Raw genomic sequence first — 27,195 nt, 5'->3', positions numbered from 1 at the left:
GCCATTTTGGAAAATAGAAAACTGAAAATGCGTGTTTCACTTGGACCTTGTCTAAGGCAGTTTAGGCTGAAATGCAAAAAGGGTAAGTTCTGACCAGAGACCCAACTAATGGCCAAAAAAATCTGAATGTTTTTCCTCCATACTCATTTTTGAGGAGTTGGGCCACAACCTCAGAGAAAACATTTTTAAAAATATACAAAAATTAGGGCCGGCCGGGTGGCGCAGGCGGTTAGAGCTCCGTGCTCCTAACTCCGAAGGCTGCCGGTTCGATTCCCACATGGGCCAGTGGGCTCTCAACCAAAAAAAAAAAAAAAAAAAAAATACAAAAATTAAAAGTTTAGGAATTGAATTTTTACTGGTTGTGGTAAAAATATTTGCAGTTGCTGTCGTTGGGACATTAAGCTATGAATTAACCATAGCCCCGTGATATGTGATTGCACATGCATAAGGAACAGAAAACTATCCAAGTTACTTGATTGAGGTGAATAATCTCAGAAGAAGGCAGTATAGAACGCTACCAGTCTGAGCAAATTATCTCTATTCAGCTAATCAGATTCTGCACATGTAGACCCAGATTTTAAAAACAAGTCTACAGCTGCTATGGAAAACAGTATGGGAATTGCTCAAAAAATTAAAAATAGAATTACCATATGATACAGCAACTGTACTTCTGGGTATATAACTCTCAAAATTGAAAGCAAGGTCTCAAAGAGGTATTGGTACACCCATGTTCATAGCAGCATTATTCACATTAGCCAAAAGATGGGAGAAAACCCTAGTGATAATGGACATGTAAAATGTGGTGTATACATATAATGCAATACTCAGCCTTAAAAAGGAAGGAAATTCTGACACATGCTACATACAACATGATTGAAATTTAAGGGCATTATGCTAAGTGAAACCAGTCACAAAGGAACATATATTGTATGATTCCATTTATATGGGTTACATAGAATTATAAAATTCATAGAGAGAAAAAGTAGAATGGGGGGTAGACCGATAGCTCAATTGCTTAGAGCACGAGCTCTTAACAACAAGATTGTTGGTTGGATTCCCACATGGGCCAGTCAGTTGCACCCTCAACAACTAGATTGAAAATAACTAACTGACTTGGAGCTGAGCTGCGCCCCCCACAACTAGATTTAAAAACGACTCGACATCCTAGAAAAACATACTGTTCCCTAATATTTCCCAATAAAAAAGGAAAAAAAGTAGAATGGTGGTTGCCAGGGACCAGGAGAAAGGGAGAATAGGGAGTTGTTTAACGGTATAGAGTTTAAGTTTTGCAAAAGGAAGCGTTCTGGAGATGAACGGTGGTGATGGTGGCACAACAATGTGAATGTGCTCAACGCCACTGAACCGTACCTACACTTAAACATGGTTAAAATGGTAAATTTTATGTTGTGTGTATTTTATCGCAAGTTAAAAACACAAGTCTAGCAGAAACATAAGGACCTGAAATAACATTGGTTTTTCAGTAAGGGTTGAAGTTTGGCAAAATATTAAATGTGCAAAAGCTGTTTGAGGCCGTGTGCTACTTGAAGAGCATGGGAAGTGTAATGAATTTTTTCTTTACACAAAGCACAAACTTGCTATGATTAGTTTTCTTAAAGGGGAGCCGTCAAGCATGCAGCTTAAATCTAAAAAGTGGGAAAATAGTGCTCTTGGATCTGTTGCATTCAAAGGAATTATATACATAGAACAATATAGACTCTAAAATGTTTCTCTATTACTTGTGTGGTAGATAACAAATAGGGCCATAACTATGTGATAGAAACTCTTATTAGAATGCAACGAACATTCCTAAAACAATCGCTGCTTTAGAAGTCGTCTAAAGGACTCTTTGGTGCTTGTAAAATCACTTTTTGCCCTCGCCAAAGCCCAGATGCGACGGCCTTGCAGGTCCCGGAGTGAAAAAGGTGCCACCTAGAGCTCCCGACCCTGAAGCTTGGCAGGACAGGAGCGCATGCGCAATGCTTCCTGACACGCCGCTCACCGCACTCCCCGGCAGATAGTGGGCGGGGTTTCGCCTCCGAGCAGGGGGCGGGACCGGCGGCAGAGGGTGGGCTCCGCCCCGGGGGAGGGGCCGGCCGACGGCCGCGCGTCGCTGCGCCGCACGTGTGAGAGCCCGGCGGCTGGCGAGTCTGCTCGGACGCTGCGGGCCCCAGGCCGGACAGAGCTGCGTATGTTCAGCTGCCGTCGCAGCTGGTTCTTCCGAGTGACCCTCGCAGCCGCCTCCCTCCAGCGCCGGGAGCAGCGCCCCCGCCCCCTCGCCGCCCGGCCCGCGCCGCGCCCGCGCTCTCAGGCCCTTGGTAAGTGCGCAGCCTCCCGGCAGCTGCCCGGGCTCCGCCACCAGCGCTCGTCCTGGCCTGGCCCGAGTCCCGGCCCCAGGTCCCGCCCGGAGGAGCAGTGCGAACGGGGAAGGCGTCCGGCAGTGGTCTGAGCCCACGGCGCGCCCGCGGGGCCTGCATTACGAATCGTACCCGCGGGAGCGCGGCTGCCGCCTGGCGGGTCCTGCGCTGCGGTGGTGCCGGCCCTGCCTCCCGCTCCTGGGCTGGGTGGTGACCGGGAGCCGCGGCCGCCGCGTCCCCGCGGCACTGTCAGGCCGGGGATCCCAGTCCCACTCCTTCCTTTCTTTGCCCCAGGCTCTCCCCAAACAATTCTCTCTCCTGGAAGAGAAAACCAGCCTTTATCCCGAAGCCCTTTACGGTTCCCCTGCGTCGCTGGGCCAGTCTTCTACAGGGTCCGTCCAACCCACGTGCTGGGTCCTCGTAGTCCCCGTCATTACTTATTGCAAGCCGGCTACGTGCCAGGCAGACACGCAGGTGACTGCTTGTTTTGTAGACCTTTCCCTGAGTAGGAGCGAGCAGGTTGGGGACCAGGAGCGTTTTCTCGAGCCCTCTGCCGGCTCAGTGTCGAACGAGTGGAGGGAGGAGGTGCGGCTGTGCGTGTTTAAACTCATCCGCACGGATTCCTTACCTGCAGCCTTGTACTGAGAGGTTCAAGGTACATCCTCATGGCCTAGCGCCTGCCAGGAAGTAGGATTTGAAGTTTAGTTTTTCAAATGTTTGGTCCCGTTGTCAGACCACTGTTTTCATTCCGACAATATAAGATTACTAAGGGCTTTTGTTTCAAATCACTAGTCATCTGTGACTCAGGCATGCCCCATTGGCCTGCGGTTGCTTTGACAATAGAGGGGTCTGTCAACTATCCAACTGTACACTCATACTGAAAAGGGGATGGATAGGCAGTGATTTTGTTCAGTCATTAAACAAATAGCCAACAGTCTGTATTTGTTAATTTAATAAACTCCTTTTGAACATAGTTTTGATAGAGGATAGGGCCATACAGGTATTAATAAAACATAGTTTTTGCCCCCGGGTAGATAAGAGAAATTACAATCCAGCTGGGCTTACTGTTGACTAAGTTTGCACCAGCCTCAGCCCCTTTACACGTGCTTTTTCTGTTGCCTGGAACTCTCCTCCTGCACATCTTTTCCATGTCTAGTTCTTCTTTCCAGTCTTTGCTTAAAAGGCACCTCCTTAGAGAGGCTTCACTAAAGAGCACCCCTCTTACTCATTACCCTTACTCTGCTTTATTTGTAGCTCTTACGCTTGCATGCTTTTTATTCTCCAATGTATCCTTAAATACTGTAGATGTAAGCTCAATGAGGGCGTGGAATTTTCCCTTTTTCTTCAGTGCCTAACACAGTGCCAGACACATAAAAGGTGCTCAATAAATATTTATGGAATGAATGAATGTAATGAACTTAATGATTTTGCGTATTAAAGTGTAGTGTGTGCTGTGCTCTGAAGAACGTGCTTGTTATTTTGAGTGCTAGAGGGATTTCTGACAGTTTGCAGGCGGTGGAGGGTAGAAGCATTTACAAAGTGGAAGTCATGGAGAGTTTTGAAATATAGATAAGATTAGAACTAATATAGCTCTTTTTTTTAGATGTGTATTTGCAGGAGGTAATGGGACTGTCAATGTATTAAAATTTTGAAAATTCTGAATTTTATTTTTGTTGTGAGTGGAGAGGAAACTTATTGGTGAATCTAATATCTTAATGAAAAAGATTTTAAATACTGTTAAAATTGTAGTATTCCTAATCTCATCTGGCTCATTTAGAGTATAAGAGAAACAAAATCCATTATTTTAGTATTCCCTCCAAAGAACTGTGCAGGACTTTTAAGTTCATGGGTAAGTATCAGATTTCATTCTCTTCCCAGTCAAGGTCTGGTGTATAGAGATTTTACTTAACATTTGAGATGCTGTCATTACTATCATGGATAGTGTATTTGTGCATTGTAACATTTAAAAATTTTTTCTTTAAACATTAAAACAAAAAAACTCACAAAGCTAGGCTCAACACACCCCCCCCCCCCCCCCCGCCCCCAGCCCTGTTTTGGTTTGTTTTGTTTCGTTTTAAGCCAGTCACTTTATTACTTTGAAGTAGAATGTTTAAATATGTATATTTGGATTTTCCTGAATTTTCCTTAGGAAAAATTTTGAATTTTTCTTAGGGAAATCACATTGGGGCAGTCAGAATTGTTTTATCTTTCTGATTGAATTTTTTTTTTTTGCCCTCTTTCAGTCTCACAGGATCCCCCCATCCCCCCTTCTCTCTCATTTAAAAGTTATATTACATTTCAATCTTCCCTTTTGTTTAGTTCCTGCTTATGAAAATGACACTAATTTGAATTCTGCCTCTTCTAGTTCAGAAGTTTGCACAGCCGTTCTAGTTAAGTATGTTCTCAACTTCTAGGCCAACAGACAGAACTTAGCTACACACACACACACACACACACACACACACACAGTGATTTATAATTACTGGTGCTATATATATACTTTAATAATTAATGTCTGTGATAGGGCCATCAGCTAAAACAAATGAAAAGTTTAATTTCATTTGAAACACAAAAGTAAGATTAGTTAATAAGATTGTCTTTGCAATTAAGTATAACAAGAAAAAGATCAGGCAAGTGTCCGCAAGAATCAAGAAAAGGCTGCCAAAAAATACTATAAAGGGCTCTTTATTTGGCAGTGCTTTGAGGGTCTCTTAAAATTAAATGGCATTTGAAGGGAAATACCATGTTTAATCATTAGCCCAGGGAACAAAACAAGCATAAGAAGCTTTTTCCCAGCTCAGCAATCCAGTTCTGCTGTGTAAACCATCCATAATATTAATGACCAACAGTTGAATAAGAATAGTTATTACAGACTTTTGATCACTTTTCAGCTTTTCAAAGAAATAAACTGAAGCTTAGAGAGGCTAAGCGACCTGCTTAGTAAATGGCAAAACCTAGATCCGGCTCCAAGTTACATTCCACAAACTGCCATTCACCAAGTAAGAGTTGAAACCCATCTTTGATACTTCAGATCCATGGTCTGCTAATATTCTCATTCCAGGGATGTTAAGTATTACAGTGCCGTCCTACCTAACCTTCTAGAATTTCATTCACGAAATCACTGATGTAGCCGTAGGGGAGAGAGAGGCGTTGGGTTCATGCCCAGATTCTGACACAGGTGACTGGTAGGTAGTTGGTGTTAACATTTCCTACCATTTAACAGAAGTGCGTTTGTGGTGGGAAGTGAAAAAAAAGCAGGACTTGAATGAGCTCACCACACGTGCTGTATCATTGTTTTTCTGTCTTTACGATTGCACCCCAAGTAAACCAGGGAGTTGGAGATGGAGGGGTCTGGGCTGGAAAACTTGGGAGTGAGAAGGGCGCAAGACTGGAAAAGGAACCTAGAGAAGCCCAAATTTAAGTGGGAGACAGAGAGGAGGGGAAAAGAGCATCTCGAGGGCAGGAGATAAACAAGGGATAGGAGAGTTTCACAGGAGGAAAGCGGTGAACCATGTCCTGCTGGATAAAGGTGTCAGGTAGGGCCAGGATTGAATGGCTGTGGTTTTGGCAGGGAAGCCAGTGCTGGCGGGGCATTTGATTCACTGTGGTGTCTTGTGGCGGTACCAGGAATAATGCCTGGCACAGGGGGGCATGGGCGTGTTTGTTGAGGGGATGAAGTGCAGTGCTGAGGAGTGAGTGAGTGTTAAAGTAAGTGTGGACTTCCCATAAGTGGTTGCCATATTAACAGGAATGGTTACAATGTGAATATGCTGGAGAGAGGTGTGTCTATCAGAAGAGTCCTTTTCTCCTTGTGAATGGCAGACAGGACTGGCAGGAGGCGGCCAGGCTGCGTGGAGTGCTGTCAGGAGAGAGGGACTCCCTTGACTTAACGAGGTTTTCTCCCGCGGCTGCCAGGAGCACAGACGCAGACAGTAGGATTGGCACTTGGTTGATGTTTAACAAGGATCATGGAGCAAACAGACTAGTGAGCAAGAGCGTTGAGTAGTGGCTAAGAGTTGCTAAGGTTTGGGGCACTTGAAGTCAAGGTGCAAGAGGTGGTCACGTCTTGGGACTGGATATCTCGCTATGTTTGAAAAACAGGTAATGGAAGAGAGGCAGCAGTAGAACTGAAAAGCTTGGTCATTTGATCAGAGAAGAATCGTTTGTATATCGTTTTTATACTTTGCACTTTTATTTTTTGTCATAAAAAAATCCAAACGTACAAAGTAGAGAGAATGATGTGTGGTGACTTCCCTGTATTCCTATCACCCAGTTTCATCAATTACCAACTCATGGCAAATCTTGTTTAAAATCTACACCCACTCCACTTCCATTCACTGCTGGTAAATTATTTTCAAGCAAATTCCAGACTTCCTATCTTTTCAACTATACCTGGCCTAGCTTGTATCTCTACAACATAAGGATTCTACAACATAAGGTTTTTAAATGTAACCACAATAACATTATTTTACCTTAGGAAGTTGACAGCACTACCTAATGTCATCAGATATCCCCAGTGTTTCAATATTCCTGATTGTCTCATTATAGCTTTTTTTTTTAACAGTTGTTTGTTTAAATCAGGATCCACCCATTTCATTTCTTTGTAGGTTTCCCTTTCCTCTTTTTTCCTTTGCTGTTTATTAGTTAAAGGAACTGTGTCTTTGCCCTTGTGATTTCCAGTCAGGATTTTGCTGATTGCTTCCTGTTGTGGTGTTTCACATCTTCTATGCCTTCTAAACTAGTAGTTAGACACAGAGTTTCGATCCATAAGAATACATCCTAAATAATAGCATGTACTTTCAGGGGCACACAGTGTCTGGTTGTCTCATTTTAGTGATGTTAGTGGCCACTGAGGGTCATTGTCCAGCCCCACTATTCCATTCGGGATTTGCTACTTAGTGTGTCTTTGATCTCTGTAGATGGGGAACCACTTCAGCACCTATTTCAAGAATTCTGCAAAGTATCTATTGATACCAGTTACACCATGCTGGATTCTCTGGCATGTACAAAAGAAATATCCTCAAAGAATCTGCAGACTTCTTGAAGGAGGAAAGAGGACTAGCATTTATTTAGTTTCTACTGTGCTAGTCACTTGTGTTCATCATCTCATTTAATCTTCACGACTGTCCTGGGAAGCACATATCATTCCCATTTTACACCTGAAGAACGGGGTTGGAGAAGTTAAGTAATTTACTTGGACCAGTTACACAGCTAGAAAATGGTGGGGGCAAAACACGGTTCTCAGGTTCCCGCATGGGTAGTGTAGAGAAGGGAAGTAAAATGGGAAGACATGGAGTTAATAGAGAGGAAGGCATCGGAGCAGGGCTTGTGGCCCTAAAGGACAGAGGAGACCAGGGTGATCTGAGCTGGGTGTAGAGGACCTGCCATTGGAGAGAGCGTGGGAGCTGTCAGACTGGGAACGCGCACAGGAAGGACCTGAGGCATCGGAAGCGTGCGGAGGATAAGGGTGCGTGACATTGGCTGACAGGCAGGACTGAGGTGGAAGGATGGAGCAGATTTTCTGCGGAGGAAATAGCTGGTGTTTCCATTAAGGCTCATGGCTGCTACCGGGTTGTTGAGAAGGAGCGCCCTGGGGAGGAGGTAGAGCAGGAAGTCTGAGCCGAGCGCGGCTGTGGCCGGTACTGCTCATGCTTCTCCGCCTGCTGGAAGGGCATCAGGAGCTCCTGGTAGGTCTTGACATGCCAGCTGGAGACCTTGTATCGTGTTGGGGAGCCATCGTGGGCTTTTGGGGAAGAGTATGTGTGACACAGTGTAATGACTGGTTGGGTGGCACATCCTCTTGGATGTCCCCCGAGTACCTGCAACACCACAGGACGATAAGTGGGCTTGTCTTCTCCCACCGCCTGTTCCTCTTCCTGGGGTTCCCATGTCCTCAGATCCCCAAGGCAGAAACCCCAAGTCATCCTGGAGTATTTCTTCTTTTCTTCCGTATTTGTCACCAAGTCTATCCCCACTGCCTCCTAATTGTCCCTGAGTCCTCCCCTCCTTTCTGACACTTAGCCTCAGCCTTGTCAGCCTAGATCAGGTTGTACCGATCTCTCGCCTCAGTTAGGCCTGTATCCTCCAATCTAGTCTTCCAGCCTAACCCCAGTTTCTCTTCAAAGGGTGCCAGGAAGTCTTTCTAACTCACGACTCCAGTGGTGGTTTGATTTTTCAGGACGTCATTCCCTCCATTCAACCTGGTGTGGCTTCCACCCACTGCCCAGCTTAACACTCTCCTGTACGTTATACCCTCCATGACTGTGATGAGTTTCTTGGGGTTCTTCCAGCTCTCCATGCTCTCCCATGCCTCGGCATAGTGGTACCCTCTTCCCCCGAATAGCTTCCTCCCCCTTTTCCATGACTTTATTCACCTCAAATCTTGGCCCGGGTGTTCACTTCTCATCTTCCGTTAGGAAAGGTGTCCTCTCTGACACTGGCCTCTCCGATGCCTTCTGAAGTATTCTGTGTGTTTCCATAGTCCCCAACCAAGTAAGCCCTTTTTTTAAAGAAAATAATTTTTCTTTAATTTTTCTGTCTTTTGAAGGAATTTGTTTTTACTACATTTTCCTATATCTTTTCTCCTGTTTTTTTGTAGCCATCATGATCCTTTTTCCTTTCACTTTTTGCAAGTCGTACTTGTCTTTTTCTCTACTAATATGGATTTTTAAAATTTAGTCCATCATTATTATTCTGCTGTAAATGTTTCTGTAGATAGGTTTCTTGTTAACCAAGCCTTGGATAATTAGCATATTACTTTTCTGCTCATTTACATTCTTTATGAATAGTTTAAGTTTGTTAGTATGTTCATTTTAGCATCTCCCTATATAATTAACATAGGAAAAATCTTTATTTTTATTTCACCAAGAGCATCAAATAAGATCAAATTAGACAGGCACTTGTGGTGTTAGATAAAAGGATTGATTTTGACTGCCACATGTCATCCCTCAATATGCTCTGTACTGGAAAGTATGAGTGGCTTCTTAGGCTTTTCCTTAGTATGTTGTGTGCAGGCCAGTTAAATGATAATCTGTGTTTTTTAAAATTGTGGCAAAATGTACATAACATACAATATCTTAACCATTTTTCAGTGTACAGTTCAGTCGTGTGAAGTACATTCACATTGTTGTGTAACCGATATGCAGAACTCTTTCATCTTGCAAAATTGCAACTCCATCCCGGTTAATCAACTCCACACTCTCCCTGCTTTCTTTTTTTTTAATATGGTGTGGTATGCTTTCATGTCAGTAAATGTATTTACACACTTTTTATGTAATCCACTTCTCAGAAGGATAATAATATACATGAAACCAAATCCAGATGATACATCTATGGTACTCAGTAAAAACATAAAGTCTCCCTGCTGTCCCCAGCCGCCTATACCCTCTCCTAGAAATAACCACCTTTCCCAGTTTCTAGTCACATGGTTTCTACATATATTGTTCGTTTATGTACCCAGCATTATTGTTCTTGAGTTTGGGATAATGTAAAAGCACTGAGATGAGTATCCTTACTGCTAAAACTTTAACCACTTTCTTAATCATTTTAAGATACTCCCTGAAAATATTTCTGGGGCAAAGGACGTACATGTTTTTAATGCTTTTGATGCACGTTGTCAAAATCCATGCAGAAATGTTGTGGCATTTTTCTATGCCACCAAAGGTATACACCAACATTGGGAAGAATTATTTTATAAATGATTTTTAGAGCCTAGGAACAAAGTTAACTGTGCCTTCGTTGGCTAAAACCCACCTCTTTGTAGAAGTGATTGTCACTTCCCTACTCTCTCTTCCTTCCTAAAAGGTTCTGTTAGATGTTTTCTTGGAGCCTTAAAAATGGAGATAACAGAAATGACTGGTGTGTCACTGAAACGTGGGTCCCTTGCTGTTGAAGATAATGACAGTGTGGCCCCAGCAGAGGCAGCAAAAAGGCAGAAGGTCTCCGAGTGCTGTCTGACCAAAGGTCAAGATGGGCTAGAGAATGACTCTCCACCCAGCTGCGAAAACGTGCCTGGGCTGCCCGAAGCTGTACACACCAGAGAGGCTAAAAAGAATTCTGCTGCTCAGTTGGAAGTAGAGGGAGAGGAGGAGGAAGATGGCCTTTCGGAGGAGGGAGACGAGGAGGAGGAAGCTGAGAGTTTCGCAGACATGATGAAGCATGGCCTCACCGAGCTTGACGTGGGCATCACCAAGTTTGTAAGTTCTCATCAAGGGTTCTCAGGAATCTTAAAAGAAAGGTATGTTTAGTTTACGTACGAAGTTATTTTAGTTATCTTAGTTCATTTCTTTAAAAGAAATCAGCAGTACAGTCTTCCATTTAGCTTTCTATGCCCCCAAAGGAAAAGGATGAAGGAGGGTTGCCTACATGAGTAAATGGAACCATTTAAAGATAAAATGAGTAAATAAAAATAATTTCCCAGTGGCGTGCATTGTTAGTATGTGAATGGGTGCTGTTCATTTCTTTAGAATAAATTCTTTTAAATGGTTTCAAGTTTTCTCCTGAATGAGCCTTAAAATCTTAAACTCTCTCCCTTGAATGTGCTGCATCTACAGTAGGAAGGTAATGGTCTTTGGAGCCAGATGGACCTGGGTGTGAATCCAGTGTGGCCACTTCACAGTTACTTAACTACTCTGAGCCACGGTGTCCTCATCTAGATAATGGGTCATAACACCACCTTGGGTTGTTGAAACAATTTTAAATAATGTGTGTAAAATACTTAGCATAAAAGTAAGCTTCAGGATGATTCATGGTGGATTTATTGGGTTCTGATTTCATTAACCATTTCCTGTATTTTATGATTAGTATGGACTGTATAATCACAGGGTAACAATAATAAGCTTTGATTTATGCATTTCTCTGGAGGAATATTCTAGAAGCTCAGAGGGTCTTTTTTACTTTTTTCTTTATTTTTGTATTGAGGTAACATTGGTTAATCACATTATATACATTTCAGGTATACAATATTATAATTCAATATCTGTATACTGAACTGCATGCTCACCACCAAAAGTCTCGTTTCCATCCATTACCGTATATTTGACCCCCTTTACCCATTTTGCCCTCCCCACACCTCCGTGCCCCTCTGGTAACCACCATTCTATTCTTTTGTCTGTATCTATGAGTTTGTTTTTGTTTTCTTAGTTCGTTTGTTAACTTTTGTTTTATATCCCACATATGAGTCAAACCATATGGTTTTTGTCCTTTTCTGTCTGACTTATTTCGCTTAGCATAATATCATCAAGATCCATCTATGATGTCACAAATGGCAATATTTCGTCTATTTTTATGGCTGAGTAGTACTCCATTTTGTGTGTGTGAGTGTGTGAGTGTGTGAGTGTGTGTGTGTGTCACATCTTTATACGTTCATCCATCGATGGTCATGTAGGTTTCCGTGACTTGATTATTGTAAATAGTGCTGTAGTGAACAAAGGGGTACATATATCTCCACACATTTGTGTTTTCTTATTCTTCAGATGAATACCCAGAAGAGGAATTGTTGGATCATATGGTAGTTATATTCTTAACTTTTTGAGGAACCTGCATACTGTTTTCCATAGTGGCTGCACCAGTTTACGTCCTACCAACAGTGTGCTACTGTGTTTCCCCCAAAATAAGACCTAGCCAGACCATCAGCTCTAAGGCATCTTTTGGAGCAAAAATTAATATAAGACCCGGTCTTATTTTACTAATAGACTTGGTCTTATATACTATAATATGAGACCCAGTCTTATATACTATAATATAATAAAAGACCGGGTCTTATATACTATAATATGATAAAAGACCGGGTCTTATATACTGTAATATAATATAAGACTGGGTCTTATGTGCTATAATATAGTATAAGACTGGGACTTATATTAATTTTTGCTCCAAAAGACACATTAGAGCTGATTGTCCAACTAGGCCTTATTTTTAGGGAAAGATGATAGGGTTTCCTTTTCTCCACATCATCGCCAGCACTTGTTATTTTCTTTTTTTTTCTTTTTTATGTTTTTTATTTTTTATTGAGGATGCAGCTCACAGTGACCCATGCAGGGATCGAACCAGCAACCTTGGTGCTATCAGCTCCACGCTCTAACCAACTGAGCTAACCAGCCACCCCCATTTCTTGTCTTTTTGATAATAGCCATTCTAACAGGTGTGAGGTGATTTATCTCATTGTGGTTTTGATTCGCATTTCCCTAATAATTAGTGAAATTGAACATCTTTTCATATGCCTATTGGCTAGCCATATGTATGTCTTCCTTGGAAAAATGTCTGTTGAGATCCTCTGCCCATTTTTTAATCAGGTTGTTTGTTTTTTTGTTATTGAGTTATGTGAGTTCTTTATATATTTTGGATATTAACCCCTTATCAAAAATATCATTTGCAGATAATCTCCTTCTATTTTGATGGTTGCCTTTTTGCTTTGTTGATAGTTTCCTTTGCTGTGCAGAAGCTTTTTAGTTTCATGTCCCATTTGTTTACTTTCAGTTTTGTTTCCCTTTGGAGTCAAATTCACAAAAACACCACTGAGGCCAATGTCCAGAAGCTTAGTGCCTCTGTTCTCTTCTTTGTATTTCATTGGTTTAGGTTTTATATTCCAGACTTGAATCCATTTCGAGTTAATTTTTCTGTGTGGTATAAGATAGTGGTCTAGTTTAATCTTTTGCATATGGCTGTCCAGTTTTCCCAGCACCATTTATTAAAGAGACATTCCTTTCACCATTGTGTATTCTTGGCTCATTTGTGATAAGTTAGTTGCCTATGCAAGTGTGGGTTTATTTCTGGGTTCTCAATTCTGTTCCCTTGGTCTTCTGTCTGTTTTTGTGCCAATATCATACTATTATGATTACTGTGGCTTTGTAGTATGTTTGAATCAAAGAGTCTAATAACCTCTGGCTTTGTTCTTTTTTCTCAGGATTGCTTTGGCTAGTCTGGGTTTTTGTGGTTCCACATAAATTTTAGGGTTTTTTTGTTGTTGTATTTCTGTGGAAAAAATGCCATTGGGATTTTGATGGGAATTTCACTGAATCTATAGATTGTTTTAGGTAATAGGGACATTTTAACAATTTTAATTCTTCCAATCCATGAGCACAGGGTATCTTTCTATTTCTTTGTTTCTTCTATTTCTTCAACAGTGTCTTATAGTTTTCAGTGTACAGGTCTTTCACCTCCTTCTTTGACCTCCTTTGTTAAGTTTATTCCTAGGTATTTTAGTCTTTTTTTATTTTGTAAATGGGGTTGTTTTCTTCATTTCTCTTTCTGTTAGTTTGTTGTTAGTGTATAGAAACACAACATATTTTTGTATATTGACTTTGTAAACAAATACATACTGTATTTGCTTATTATTTCTAACAGTTTTTGGTGAAGTCTTTAGGGTTTTCTATATATAAAATTATGTCATCCGCAAATAGTGACAGTTTTATTTTTTCCTTTCCAATTCAGATGCCTTTTATTTCTTTTTCGTGCTTAATTGCTCTGGCTAGGACTTCCAGTACTACACTGAATAAAAGTGGCAAGAGTGAACATCCTTGTCTTGTTCCTGATTTTAGAGGAAAAGCTTTCAGTTTTTCACTGTTGCATATGATGGTACCTGTGGGTTTGTCATAGATGGCCTTTATTATGTTGAGGTACTTTCCTTCTATATCCATTTTATTGAGACTTTTTTTCATAAATGGATGTTGTATCTTGCCAAATGCTTTTTCTGTATCTGAGATGATCATCTGATTTTTATCCTTCATTTTGTTAATGTGGTGTATCGTCTTTATTGATTTGCAGATGTTGGACCATCCTTGCATCAGAATAAATCCTCTTTGTGATGTATGATCCTTTTGATGTACAGTATTTTTTTTTTTTTGATGTATAGTATTTGATTTGCTAGTATTTTGTTGAGGATTTTTACATCTATATGGTCGTCAGAGATACTGGCCTGTAGTTTTCTTTTTTGTGTGTGTTCTTGCCTGGATTTGGTATCAGGGTAGTGCTGGGCTTGTAAAATGAGTTTGGAAGCATTCCCTCCTCTTGTGACCGTTTGGTTGAAATCACTAGTAAAGCCATCTTGTTCTGGACTTTCGTTTAATCGGAGGGTTTTGATTGCTGATTCGGTTTCCTTACTAGTGATCGGTCTATTCAGGTTTTCTGTTTCTTCATGATTCAGTCTAAGAAGGTTGTATGATTCTAAGAATTTGCCCATTTCTTCTAGGTTGTCCAAATTGACGGCACATAGCCTTTTATGTATTCTTGTGTGATCCTTTGTACTTCTGTGGCATCCCTTGTAATTTTTCCACGTGCAGTTCTGATTTTATTTACTTGAGTCTTCTCTTTTTTACTTAGTGAATCTAGCTAAAGGTTGGTCAATTTTGTTTATCCTTTCCAAGAACCAGCTCTCCATTGCATTGATCTTTTTCTATTGTCTTTTTAGTCTCCATTTCATTTATTTCCACTCTAATTTTTATTATTTCCTTCTTTCTGACTTTGGGGTTTACTTGTTCTTCTTTTTCTAGTTCATTAAGGTATAATGTTAGGTTGTTTATTCGAGATTTTCCTTGTTTCTTGAGATAGGCCTGTACCGCTATAGACTTTCCTCTTAATACCACTTTTGATGCATCACAAAGATTTTTGGAATGTCATATTTTCATTTGTCTCTATGTATATTTTGATTTCTTCTTTTATGTCTTCATTGGCCCAATAGTTATTCGGTAGCATATTATTTATTTCATCTCCACATATTTGTGAGTTTTCCAGCTTTCTTCTTGTAATTAATTTCTAGTTTCATACAGCTGTGGTCAGAAAAGATGTTTGATATGATTTCAATCTTCTTTAATTTATTGAGGTTTTGGTGTCCCAACATATGGTCTGTCCTTGAGAATGTTTCCTGTGCACTTGAGAAGAATGTATATTATGCTGGTTTGGGGATGAAAAGTTCTGTAAATCTTAAGTCCATCTGGTCCAGTGTGGCTTTCTTTTTTTTTAAATGGGGGAAGGGGACAGGACATTATTGGGAAACAATGTGTACTTCCACAACTTTCTTCCAAGTCAAGTTGTCCTTTCAATCTTAGTTGTGGAGGGTGCCGTTCAGCTTCAAGTTGTTGTCCTTTCAGTCTTAGTTGTGGAAGGCGCAGCTCAGCTCCAGGTCCAGTTGCCATTGCTAGTTGCAGGAGGAGCAGCCCACCATCCCTTGCGGGACTCGAGGAATTGAACTGGCAACCTTGTGGTTGAGAGCCCACTGGCCCATGTGGGAATCGAACCGGCAGCCTTCAGAGTTAGGAGCATGGAGCTCTAACCGCCTAAGCCACTGGGCCGGCCCTAGTGTGTCTTTTAAGGCTAGTGTTTCCTCGTTGACTTTCCGACTGGATGATCTATCCATTGGTGTAAGCGGGATGTTAGTCTTGGAACATCTTTTACGTACATTCTGATACAAAGCCAGGGTGTGGCTCAGAATTCATTGAGAAACCAGAAACAATAACTCTTACGACTTCGCACTGAAACTTTTTTTAAGAATCCTTTGTTTTGGACAATAGTAAGGCTTACTATTGATAAAATTTTTCCTAAAATTAGCAGGAAACAAAATGGTAATGCTCTGAAAGTTTGTGTTTTCTTTTCATCAGATACTCTGACTTCGTTGTTCATGAAATAGGAAAAGATGGACGGATCAGCCATTTGGATGACTTATCCGTCCCAGTGGATGAGGAGGTAGGAGCCAACACTCCAGCAAAAGTCACCTTCTGTATAAAAATCACATTTCCTAGAGATCACAGAAATATAGAGCTTTAATAGCCTTGAGTTCTGTGTGTGATTCACTGGGAGTTCTTATTATTTTAAAGGATCCTTCAGAAGATGTATTTACAGTTTTGACAGATGAAGAAAAGCAGCGTTTAGAAGAGCTCCAGCTTTTTAAAAATAAGGAAACCAGTGTTGCCATTGAGGTAAATAGTACAGAAATACATGATAAGATTTTAGTATAGCATTTTGATTGCTTCATTTTGGGTGGATGTTCATAAGTGTCTATTGGAAAAATTATAGCAGTTAATGAAAGGATGATGTCCTATTTGATCTAAAATGCCATCACACTAAATTTACACTTATAAATGTTTTTATAAGTGACAGATAACCAGTATACAGATAAACTGTGGCCAAAAAAAGTTACGTTTTTATTTTTAAAATGTTTCATATGACCACAAATCAACAAAGAAATGTGTTGTGTGAGCCTCATAGTGACCGTTACATCATGTAGTGTGTCCTAGAAAAGGGCTCCGGCCGCCTGACAGGCAGATGTGTGGCCCTGAGAGGCAGGTCCTGGCCCTGGCTCCAGCCCTGACAGCCTCTTGGTCTCCAATGGGGCTCTGGGAGAGAAACGAATAGGGGGAAGGAGGTAAGGGAATGTTTCTTTGCTCAACCTAAGTCTACTTCTAGTCAAGGAAAGGAGAATTCACTACTAAATAGAATCATAAATGCCTTTTCTACAGCTTTTTGTTATGAAAATTTTATTCTCCATTAATGCTGTCCAGTGGAATTATGTGAGCCGTGTTTTTAATTTTAAATCTTCTAAAATTTTGAAAGTAAAAAGAAACAAGTGAAACTAATTTTAATATATTTTCTTTATCCTAATACATTCAAAATATTTCAGTATATAATCAGTATTTTACAAATTACTAAGGAGATGTTTTACATTCTATTTTTGCTACTAAGTCCTTAAAATCCTCTGTTAAACTGGTAGCACATCTCCGTTTAGACGAGCCACATCGCAAGTGCTCAATTGCCCATGTGGCCAGTGGCTACTGCATGGGACAGAGCAGCTCTGGGTGATATCTGTGCAAGGTGATGTGTTACAAGATTTTGAGACTGTTGTGGGAGATTTGTAGAATTTTAAGTTTATGTTAAATTCATTTTGTAGCATATTTTAACAACCTACTGGATTTGGGGGTGTCGGAAATTCCCCGTTCCATCACCCCTGTTAAAGTAACAATTTAACTTTTCAGAAATAATCTGCCTCCAATTCTCGTCTCCTTCTGTTTTCCCCACCCAAAACTTCCCGAAAGCATGTAATACCACAACTTTAGGGATCTCCAATTACTGAATTTCCTCATAGACAACATCTTCAGCAATGTCGAGGAGAAAATTCCTAAGAATTGGTTTTGAGAGTCGTCCAGAAGGGTGGACCAGGTTTCCCTTGCTTGTACAATGCAGTGGTATATTTCAGCCCCATAATATTCATTTTTCTACCGAGAAGGCAAGATTTATTATCATCTTGCAAACTATAGTTATGCCATGTACTAAAAATGTTTACCTTTAAAGGGCGTAAACCATGGACAAGTTTCCTCATCCGTAAAATGAGGACTGACTTTTTGAATTTTTGAGATCCAAATAAGTATTCACCCATACACACAAACCATGATTCCAGCTCAGTGCTTTCAGTAAATTCTAGATCTAGACTCACTTTTTATATGAAAATGTCACTTGTCTATAATTGTGATGTAGTTTGTTTTCTTTTACGTTTTTCCTTTTGCTAAAATATTAAGTTTAGCTAGTAGTGGTTACAGTATATCTTTGTTTTTTAGGTTGCAGTCCATTAATAGGTTATGAAATCAATTTAGTGGATCTTAAACAACATTTTTTTAATGTAGTAAAATAAAATAGAAAATAACAGTGCATTGCACATAGTAAGGGTAAGTATTTTGTAATTTTTTTTGGATTTTTAGTAAGATATATGTGTGTGTATACACACACACACACACACACACATATGTATTTCTGCCTATTGAATCCGGATATAAAATGATTTCTTAGTGTGAGACACATTCAAAAATTGAAAAAGAGTCGTGTAATTAGTAAGTTTACATTTTCTTGATGTTGGTTTTTTTAAATTGTGAACAGATTTGCTAGAACATCGTTATAAAATATTTTAGTATAGAATAGAATTCATCAAGAGGTAGTTGGAGATTGGACTACTCGAGGGAGTTGAGTTTCCGATGTCCCAAAGGCCGAGGCTGCCTGCATTTCCTTCTGTGGGCCCTGAAGTGTTAGTCCAGCAGCGTCCCCGAGAGGGAGTGTTGTGAAGTGCCTGGGCCAGGGCCTGGCGGATAGACATACCTTGTGAACAGGCTCTTCGGATTTGCGCATTGCGAAGCTCTGAAAGATTTCTAAAATCGTACCCATGTGCTTGTGTTATTTCACATAGTTAGTAAGATGAGTAGTGTTTTTACTGATTCATTAGTATGATTTCCCTGTTTAATGTTAAATTAGTAGTACATTATCTATGTTTTCCATAGGTTGTTGAGGACACCAAAGAGAAAAGAACCGTCATCCATCAAGCGATTAAATCTCTGTATCCAGGATTAGAGACAAAAACAGAGGACAGAGAAGGAAAGAAATATATTGTAGCCTACCATGCTGCTGGACAAAAGGCTCTGGCAAGTAAGTATGTGAGTGACCTGGCATTTATTTCTCATTTGGGAGGTTGTGAGAAACCGGTCCCACTCCTCCTTCTTCTTGCCTGTTCATATTCAAGGGCTGCTTTGCTATTGTTCAGAGAAGGATATTGATCATATGTCCTTCAAAGAAGGTGAATAATACCATTTCAGATGCCAGAGCAGTCCTATCGACTGCCTGAGGGCGGCATCAGGTCTTGTGTGGGTAAAGATTAACTGTAATTATACTGGTGCCTGAGAGAGTGTCTTAGGAATTTGATATGTCCCCTGAAGAGCAGAGTGGGCTAAGTGGCAATTCAAGAAGAAAATGCTAGAGTATTGCTTAGTCTTTGTTCTTAATGGCGGAGAGAAAGCTTTTAGGTGAACAGAAAACGCTCGTCACCTGTCCCAGCAGCATGTTTTCTGCAAAGTCCCTATATTGAGAGAGCTGCTGCTTTCCGACTGTGAATATCTTCTTCACTCACACATAAAAAACATGGACTATATAGAAAAACACCCTTTTGTGCAAGCCCATCTTTGTTTGTGTATCATTCATTTGAAATGGGTGTGTTGTCGGTGAATCTCTTTGATATTTATGTTCTGTTATGTTTTCTACAGCCATTTCTATTTGCATTTAATCTTAAAGAATATTAATTAAATTTTCTTCTTTTACCTGTCAAATTAGCAGATAAAATTTTAATGAAAATGGCAGTTGGGAAAAGTTATTTCTTCACCATTCTCCTCTACCAGTGATGGCCCCTATTAATGAAGAGTTATTTCCATATATATTAGAGCAAAACAAGAATGCTTTGTCAGTATTCTCTTAGGTTAATGCTTTGAATGGATGAAGGCTTAATTGTTTATAACTGTGGTTCTAGTGAAATGAGAGAGTATAGGAAAAATGGGAGCAGAAGTAAGGTTTTGCTGTGGCTAAGAAAAGATAATGAAATCAGTAAGTCTGGATAGTAACATAGAAATGAGAAACCTTGGGCAGTTAGGGAAAAGGTGGAGATTGGAGGCCACTTCTCAGTGGAAAGCAAAAAGAAAAGTGAGATATGTTTTAGAACTACTTGAGGGCACGAGTTGTTAATCACTTCTCAATCCACAGACTAATGAATGGTTTGGGTACTGTATGCTTCTTTGATGTCAGAGTCACAGTATAAAATATCACCTTAACAAATGATACAGAGAAGATTAGCATGGCCCCTGCACAAGGATGACACGCAAATTCGTGAAGTGTTCCATATTTTTGGATTAAGAAACTGTGGTACATTTATACAATGGAGTATTATGCAGCCATAAAGAAGAAAGAAATCTTACCATTTGCAAAAACATGGATGGATCTAGAGAACATTATGTTAAGTGAAATAAGTCAGAAAGACAAATACCATATGATCTCACTTATATGCGGAATCTAAGGAAAAGAATAAGTGAATGAACTAATCAGAAACAGTTCTGGGGACAAAGAGGAAAAGCTGAGGGTTGTTAGATGGGCGGGGGGGGTGGGGATAAGGGGGAAAGTGAGGGGATTAGAAAACAGTCGGTAACCACAAAATGGCTTCAGGGTTTTTGAAAATTAATTTTGGGAACATAATCAATAATGTTGTAAAGATTTTGTAGGGTATCTGGTGGACACGTGTCCCATTAGGGAGACCACCTCAGGGAAGATGTAGATGCCTGATCACTGCACTGTACACCTAAAGCTGAACAATAATGAATGCCAACTATAATTTAAAACCAAACAAACAAACAAACAAAATCTATCAATATTTTTAAAAACCTGTATAAAATTTAATTTTAAAATATATGAATTCTTTAAATAGAGAAAAAAAATCACCTTAACAGCCATTCTTCAGCCGGGTTCTTCAAGAGAATTGAGCCCCGTGGAAAATGATTGGTGACTGTTTTTTCTATTCTCCCAAGACTGACACATAGCTGGTAACTATTCTCATGTCAAGGAGAGAAGGTAACTCGCTACCTACAGCAAGAAGCCGTGGTGCAGTTTTAATTCTCGACTGAGCCAGTGGAGAAGGGCTGCTAGGGAGATGTTCTAGAGAGGCGATCCGTGGTAGCCAGCCACCCTCTTGCAAAGGCAAGAAGAAAAGGCAGGGTCTTGTTCTGCTAAGTGTGGTCATGAGGAAACAGATTGGAAAGAGCAAAACCTGTATTGTTTTGACTGGTTACTTCTTGGAAGCGATCATTATTTCTTCTTAGAGGATGGATACCAGGTTTTGTGCTCTGCAGGGAGGGAGTTAGCACATTTATAGGTGGCCATTAGAGTTTTCCTACCCTTTCCCCTCAAGCAAGTGTTGCCAGATCTTTCATGTTCTGTCTTTATCCACATTTTCTGTACTTATGCCACACCCGCCTTTCTTTTTTTCAAATAAATTCTCTTAAGTATTTCCAAGTGAGATGCCGTATTCTGTGTTACATGCAGCACTGCTCCCCATTTCCCTTTGCACGTCTTCAGTAAAATGTGAATTTCTCCCTTTAAAAAGAGGCACGAACACAGGTCATATTGGATCGCTGCTTGCATAGAGATCAAACCGCTTGTGCTTGAGGTGCTGTAGCATTTAGTCAAGGATGGACTACAGGTCTGCCATCTGAGCTCTGCTCTCCCACCTCCTCATGGACCCTGACAGGCACTTCAGAATCGGCATTCATTTTATTATCGCTCTAGCTCCCCACCTGCAAGCTGAGAGTGGCTTAAAGTAAACACCATTGGAAAAGTAGGGAGAGCTGGTATCCAGAAACTCTTGTTCATGCTCCTGCAAATAGAACCAATGACAATGACAACTTGTCCTCCTGGGCCCCTTTGCCTAGCATTTGAATTAATCAGCTTTTAAAACTTCATTGCAAATTTATGTTAATAATATTTTTAGTGTCCATTTACTACCACACCCTGATGTAAATTGTTGGTGGGTCATGCATTATCTAGCAGATTTGCAATATTCCTAACCTAAACTTTTCTCAAATAGAGCCAAACAAATTACCAACTGTTTTAACATAGGCATTATTTTGTGTGTTGGTCCCATCTGATAGACAGGACACATTGAGTTATTAATACCTACCAAAGCATATATATGATATTTATCTGAAACGTTCATATAATTGTTATATGTAATCAGATAAATTGATTAATGTTTTGAGATAGATAATCTATATTACAAATACCTCTAAGAACTTTTTAAAGACAAGTAGAAAAAAACAAAATTCTGCCATGTGATATACAGAGCTTCTCCATACTTTCTGAAATGAACGTTTCCCTGAAACTAAGAATCCACAGAAATTCAGATGAAGAGCCAGACAGATAAAAAGGAGACTTCCGCGGAGAAACTAGTGTGTTAGAATCCACAAGAAGAAGGAATTCCAGTAGTTAGAGTGGTTAGCATTACAGATACAACAGCAAGACAGAGCTCTGACTCTGAAACATGTCCGTCAGTTTTTAGCAACACAAATCATTTGTGTCTTTGCCAGAGCAGTTTCAGTGGAACAAGATTGGAAACCAGTTTACATAGTAGGTTGAGATGAAAGGCAGTAAATACAGACTGCTTTTTCAAATAAGCTGTAAAGAGGAGTAGAAAGGAAAGGAACATGGTTAAGGAGAGGAGACACAGGCTTGACTGGGAAAGGAAGGAGCCATTGCAGAGGGAGGGTGAAAATTCCTGGAGGAGAGTGAGAATGGATGGAGCAGGATCCCTGAGGAAGCTGAAAGGTTGGTGTGCAGGGGTGCAGCCGTGGAAATGGCCTTGAATAAGAAGGAAAGAATGTTCTGCATGCTACCCCATCCTGTCATCTTTCTCGAGCTACAAACATTTTTCCTTCCTTATTCATGAGGGTCTCTATGCGTAGTACATGAATTTTCCAGAATGTGGTTTCATTTATTTGGGGTTTTATTTATACTACATTGGGACTGCTGTATCAGACCGTCAGAAAGTTGTTTCCTATTATCTCAGCCTAAGAATTCTTTGCATTAGCATTTTAAATCAGTGTCTCAAAAGTATCTGAAAACTATTTTAAATTCACTTCAATTTTAAAGCTACATATATTCTACTTAGCATTCTAAGGATTTGGAGTTTTATAAAGTTAAACAGGCTGCCCAAAATAAGTTGAGACTCATTGATTTTCTGTTACTCAAAAAAGTCCTAGTTAATCAGTGCATACGCTTACTATTTTATATACTGAGTGCACTTAGAAAAAGAATCCTTGTGTCTGTTATTTGCAGAGGAGATAATTGTATGCATGCTCAGTGCTTGGATTTGCTAATAAAAGATGCATGCTTCTGAGCCAAAACTCATACTCGGTTGTCATGGTTTCTCTTAAGGTATAATAGCATTTTTTTTTAGTCTTGTGGCTTCATTTATTTCTTGCCATTGTAGTTCATTATGAATGTACTGAAGGGATAGTTACAGAAAAATGTAGCTACACTTCAACTTTTATCACTAGTAGTTTTGTAAACATTTTATGTACCCATCAACTGTCAAGATTATTAACATTCTGTTGTTTTTGTTTGATCTATTCCTTCCACTTTTTTTTTTCTCGTTGGAGCGATTTAAAGAAAGTTCTATGTAGCACTTCATTTCACTCATTAATACTTCAATATGTATCTAACAGACACAGACTAAAGCCCTAAACCATTATCACAAAATCAATAATAATTTCTTAATACCCAGTACCCAGTGCATGTTCAGTATTTCCCTAATTGTCTCAAAAATGTCTTTTACATCCAAATGACTTGTTCAAATAATGATACAAACAAGGTCAAGACATTGCATTCAATGGATAAGTCTCTTAAATCATCTCTTAAATCTCATTTAATCTATTAGTTCAAGAACTGTTTTAATTACTTGCAGTCTCACCACCAAAAGTTAACCACAAAGAGCATTTTGGTACATGTCCTCCCATAGTTGAGAAAACAGATCTCTAGATGGGGAAGCATTTTGCATCCAGTCTTAAACCTTGGGCTACGTGCAGTGGGTACAGACAGTGCAGGTTGAGGATGAGCTGACACGCCATTGTGAGGGGATTGAGACAGGGTAGCTTGTACCTGTAGGAGAGTTTTCTTCTCATTCACTGTTTGCCTCTGCGACATTCCATTGTTAATGTCTACATGGCTGTTAACCCACCACATTCTACCAGGAGCTGTAGAAGTCCTCGGTAGAAACTTTCCATGCGATCATTTGCATGTTCACCTCGAAAGCACTGGACTATTATTATAAATTAAACACTGCTCTCTTGTGCTCTTTATGCTGTACATTTGGACAGAGGTCAGAACTGCAGCAGGTAAGAGGGGTTGGTGCTTCATGTAGGTAAAAGGAAATGCCAATGATTTTTATCACAAGTGCCAAGTATAGACAACCTTAACTATAGTGAGCTGGAAAGAAAACCCAAAGTAATATTCCTGTTCACTGTGTTGTGAGGAATTCACACCAAGACGCAAAGAAATACATGTAATACTTTTCTGTGCAAGATGGAAAAGAATCATGTTCATATTTATCAGAAAGGAAAAGCGATTTGCTAAGCATCTGTGCTTGGGCACTTTTCCCAGATGGTTTGTTGATTAATTTGTTATTTACATTGTGGCTTAAATCGCTAACCTACAAAGCAGTGTTTTGTCTTGACAAAGCCAGGGCTATTTCAACACTAGAAGTTTCTTATGTCTCTAAAGATGGATGCATGAGTTCATGCTAAAGGATTATTTTAGGGACAGAGAGGAAGGAACATTTTTAAAAGAAGACTCTTTTCTAGGGATTGTGTGAGATATTTTTTCACAATTTTTCTTTCATGGAGTTATAGAACTCAAGTGAATGAGATGTATTCAAATAACACCTGCAGCTGTGTCACACCGACTCACAAATATTAATGTACAACGTCTGGGAAGTGCCGTTGTGAATTACATATTTTCCCAAAGTGTTGATTTTTCAGAACACCCTTTGGGCAGCTTAAATCTAAATCTGAATATTGTTTAAATATGTTTCTAGATTATAAGATAATTAAAATGTTCATTTAAAAGAACAGTTTTAAAAATCAGGTTCTCTAAAGTCTTGAAATGTTTATCAGTTTCCAAAAAGTTAACATTTAACCTGGCTTAATTTTTAACGTTTCTTTTTCCCCAAGAATGACAATTAGGTCTTGAATGCCAGCTACTGTCTCTGTCACATAGACATTTGTAAACTGTCTAGGATTAACTAAACTTTCGTGATGGAAGTGGCCTTTGCAAAATCTAACCATGTCTCTGAAGCAACTCCTTACAAGTTTTATCCCCATCCCAAGTAAGGCGTCCATCCTATCTATGTGAACAGCTGGGGATACGAGGCAAGGCTGCAAAGTCCAGCATGACTGCTGTTTTCTCAGGGCTGCATGTGTTCAGGAGAGCCAGCAGGCCCACCCATCAGACATGTGCTTGTCAAGCAGCCCCACCAGGGAATGGGGGACCCCTCTGCGTTCCTCTCTATGAGGATTGCTGGTTAGTCTTAGTCATTCGTCACACCGCCGGCATTTCAGCTTTTAATTTTAAATCTGGAGAGATAACACAAAGTGTCCAGTCACACAGTTTAACACCTGTAGTGCACACAGCAGTAACTACTTAACCTGTGTTTCTTGTCAGACTAGATCTGATTTCTCACTCAGAGGTTCTCCAGCAAGAGACGAGCTTGTAGGGTTTCATAAGAAAAAGCTCAGACAAGTCTTATTACAGTGTATATAATGTTTAATTTTGTTTGTTTGTTTTTAAGATCCAAGAAAACATTCTTGGCCAAAATCTAGGGGAAGTTACTGCCACTTTGTACTGTACAAGGAAAACAAAGACACCATGGATGCTATTAATGTACTTTCCAAATACTTAAGGTTGGTATCTTGGTCTTGTGTCTACACAAAAATAAAATGCAGAAATTTATCTTCCTCTTTCTTCCTTTTTTTTTTTTTAAGTTTATTGGGGTGACAATTGTCAGTTAAGTTACATAGATTTCTGGTGTACAATTCTGTAATACATCATCTATATATCACATTGTGTGTTTACCACCCAGAGTCGGGTCTCTTTCCATCACCATATATTGGTATTTTCCTCTTTCCATGCTAATGAAAAAGAAGCGGGAAAATAGGAAACAGATGGAAATATGCCTCCCAATTATAGTTTCCTTCGACAATAGGTGAATTAATTTTTTTAACCTCCTTGTATATTGCCCGTGATTTAAGATGGAAATTCTGTAAGTAAATAGTTCACCTATAGTAGAGAGTTAGCAGTCCACCAACTGAACATAAAAACTAACTTTCTTCCCTGAAAGCCTACACTTTGATGTGGTTGCAGAGGTTTGCTTTACTAAACTGTATGTTCTTAATTCTTGGAGATTGACTAGATTGAAAACCTGAGACCTGAGGATGGGCCAGGTGTCAAAGAATTTTTTTTTAGAAACAGGTGCAGGCACCACAGCAAATCTGTATGCAGTGGAAATTTGCTTTCTAATATATAGTTAAGTCAATTTAAATATGGAGCACAGTGCGTTAGTTTGCTGTGGCTGCTGTAACAAAATGCAATAGGCTGGGTGGCTTAAATAACAATCCAGTTTTCTCACAATTCTGGAGGCTAGAAGTCCCAAGATCAGGGTGTTGGTAGGTTTTGTTTTTTCCCTGAGGCCTCTTCTCAGCTTGCAGATGGCCGCCTTCTCTCTGTCTTCATATGGCCTTTCCTGTGTGGTCTGTGCCCCTGGAGTCTCTGTGTCCAGATGTCCTCCTCTAACTAGGACACGTCAGACTGAAGGAGAGCCCACGCAGACAGCCTCATTTTAACTTCATCGCCCCTTTAAAGACCCTGTCTTCAAATACAGTCACCTCCTGAAGTAAAGAGGGTCAGGGCTACAACATACGAATTTGGAGGGAACACAGTTTAGCGCATAGGACACAGTACCCTATTGGGTAACTCTGTGTTTTACTCTGGCCACTAGCTCTTTGGGACAAAGTCGGGGGTGCCTGGTCTGTACCTGAGCCCGGGCTAATACACAGTGCTTGAGGAAAGGGTAGCCAGTCGGAAGGGAGTTCCTCTGAGGTCTGGGTTGGGGATTGCTTGGAGTTCAAGAAATCCTTCCTGTTTTTCTCCCGTTAGTATGGAGCCGTTTTTATAAAATACTTCTTGGTAAACTAGCTTACTTATATCTTCATATGCAAACTATTCAGATCCCTGTTTTAGCATTTGCCTTTTTTATAGAAAGAAAAAATAGCATGTATTTATAGGAAGTTCACATCATTAACTTTTTTAAAATTAAAGGTAAAAAATTTCCAAAGTGGTCCATTATAAATCTAGAATAAGTTTTTCTTTACCTTCATAGTTATGTAATATAATAAATTGCATATGATCGATAGGAAGTACATCATTTCCTTTCCGTTACTGACTAGCCACGTCTTTGAATAGCATGTTAGTCACTTAGAGTCACAAACATTCTAAGTTGAGTGCTGCT

General features: G+C 40.0%; 1 protein-coding gene across 4 annotated transcripts in view; it reads left to right on the top strand.

The window, feature by feature from the left end:
• The first annotated feature begins 2,091 nt into the window (after window positions 1-2,091).
• PUS7 (pseudouridine synthase 7) overlaps window positions 2,092-27,195 on the top strand; it is a 52,296-nt gene continuing 27,192 nt past the window's right edge. For 3 of the 4 annotated variants that reach the window (XM_081080001.1, XM_081080003.1, XM_081080004.1), the window contains exons 1-7: window positions 2,105-2,315; window positions 10,158-10,590; window positions 15,947-16,031; window positions 16,163-16,264; window positions 18,608-18,752; window positions 24,011-24,028; window positions 25,480-25,591. In XM_081080001.1, coding sequence (XP_080936127.1) covers window positions 2,189-2,315; window positions 10,158-10,590; window positions 15,947-16,031; window positions 16,163-16,264; window positions 18,608-18,752; window positions 24,011-24,028; window positions 25,480-25,591 — 1,022 coding nt within the window. In that variant the 5' untranslated portion in view covers window positions 2,105-2,188. Of the gene's footprint in view, window positions 2,316-10,157; window positions 10,591-15,946; window positions 16,032-16,162; window positions 16,265-18,607; window positions 18,753-24,010; window positions 24,029-25,479; window positions 25,592-27,195 lie in introns of all 4 variants that reach the window. The other variant, XM_081080002.1, reaches the window with a different exon arrangement.

This window comes from Rhinolophus hipposideros, assembly GCF_964194185.1.
Source record: "Rhinolophus hipposideros genome assembly, chromosome: 18".
NCBI classification, from domain to species: domain Eukaryota; kingdom Metazoa; phylum Chordata; class Mammalia; order Chiroptera; family Rhinolophidae; genus Rhinolophus; species Rhinolophus hipposideros.
The sequence above is the reverse complement of the archived record's forward strand: the minus strand, read 5'-3'. Positions and strand labels throughout refer to the sequence as shown.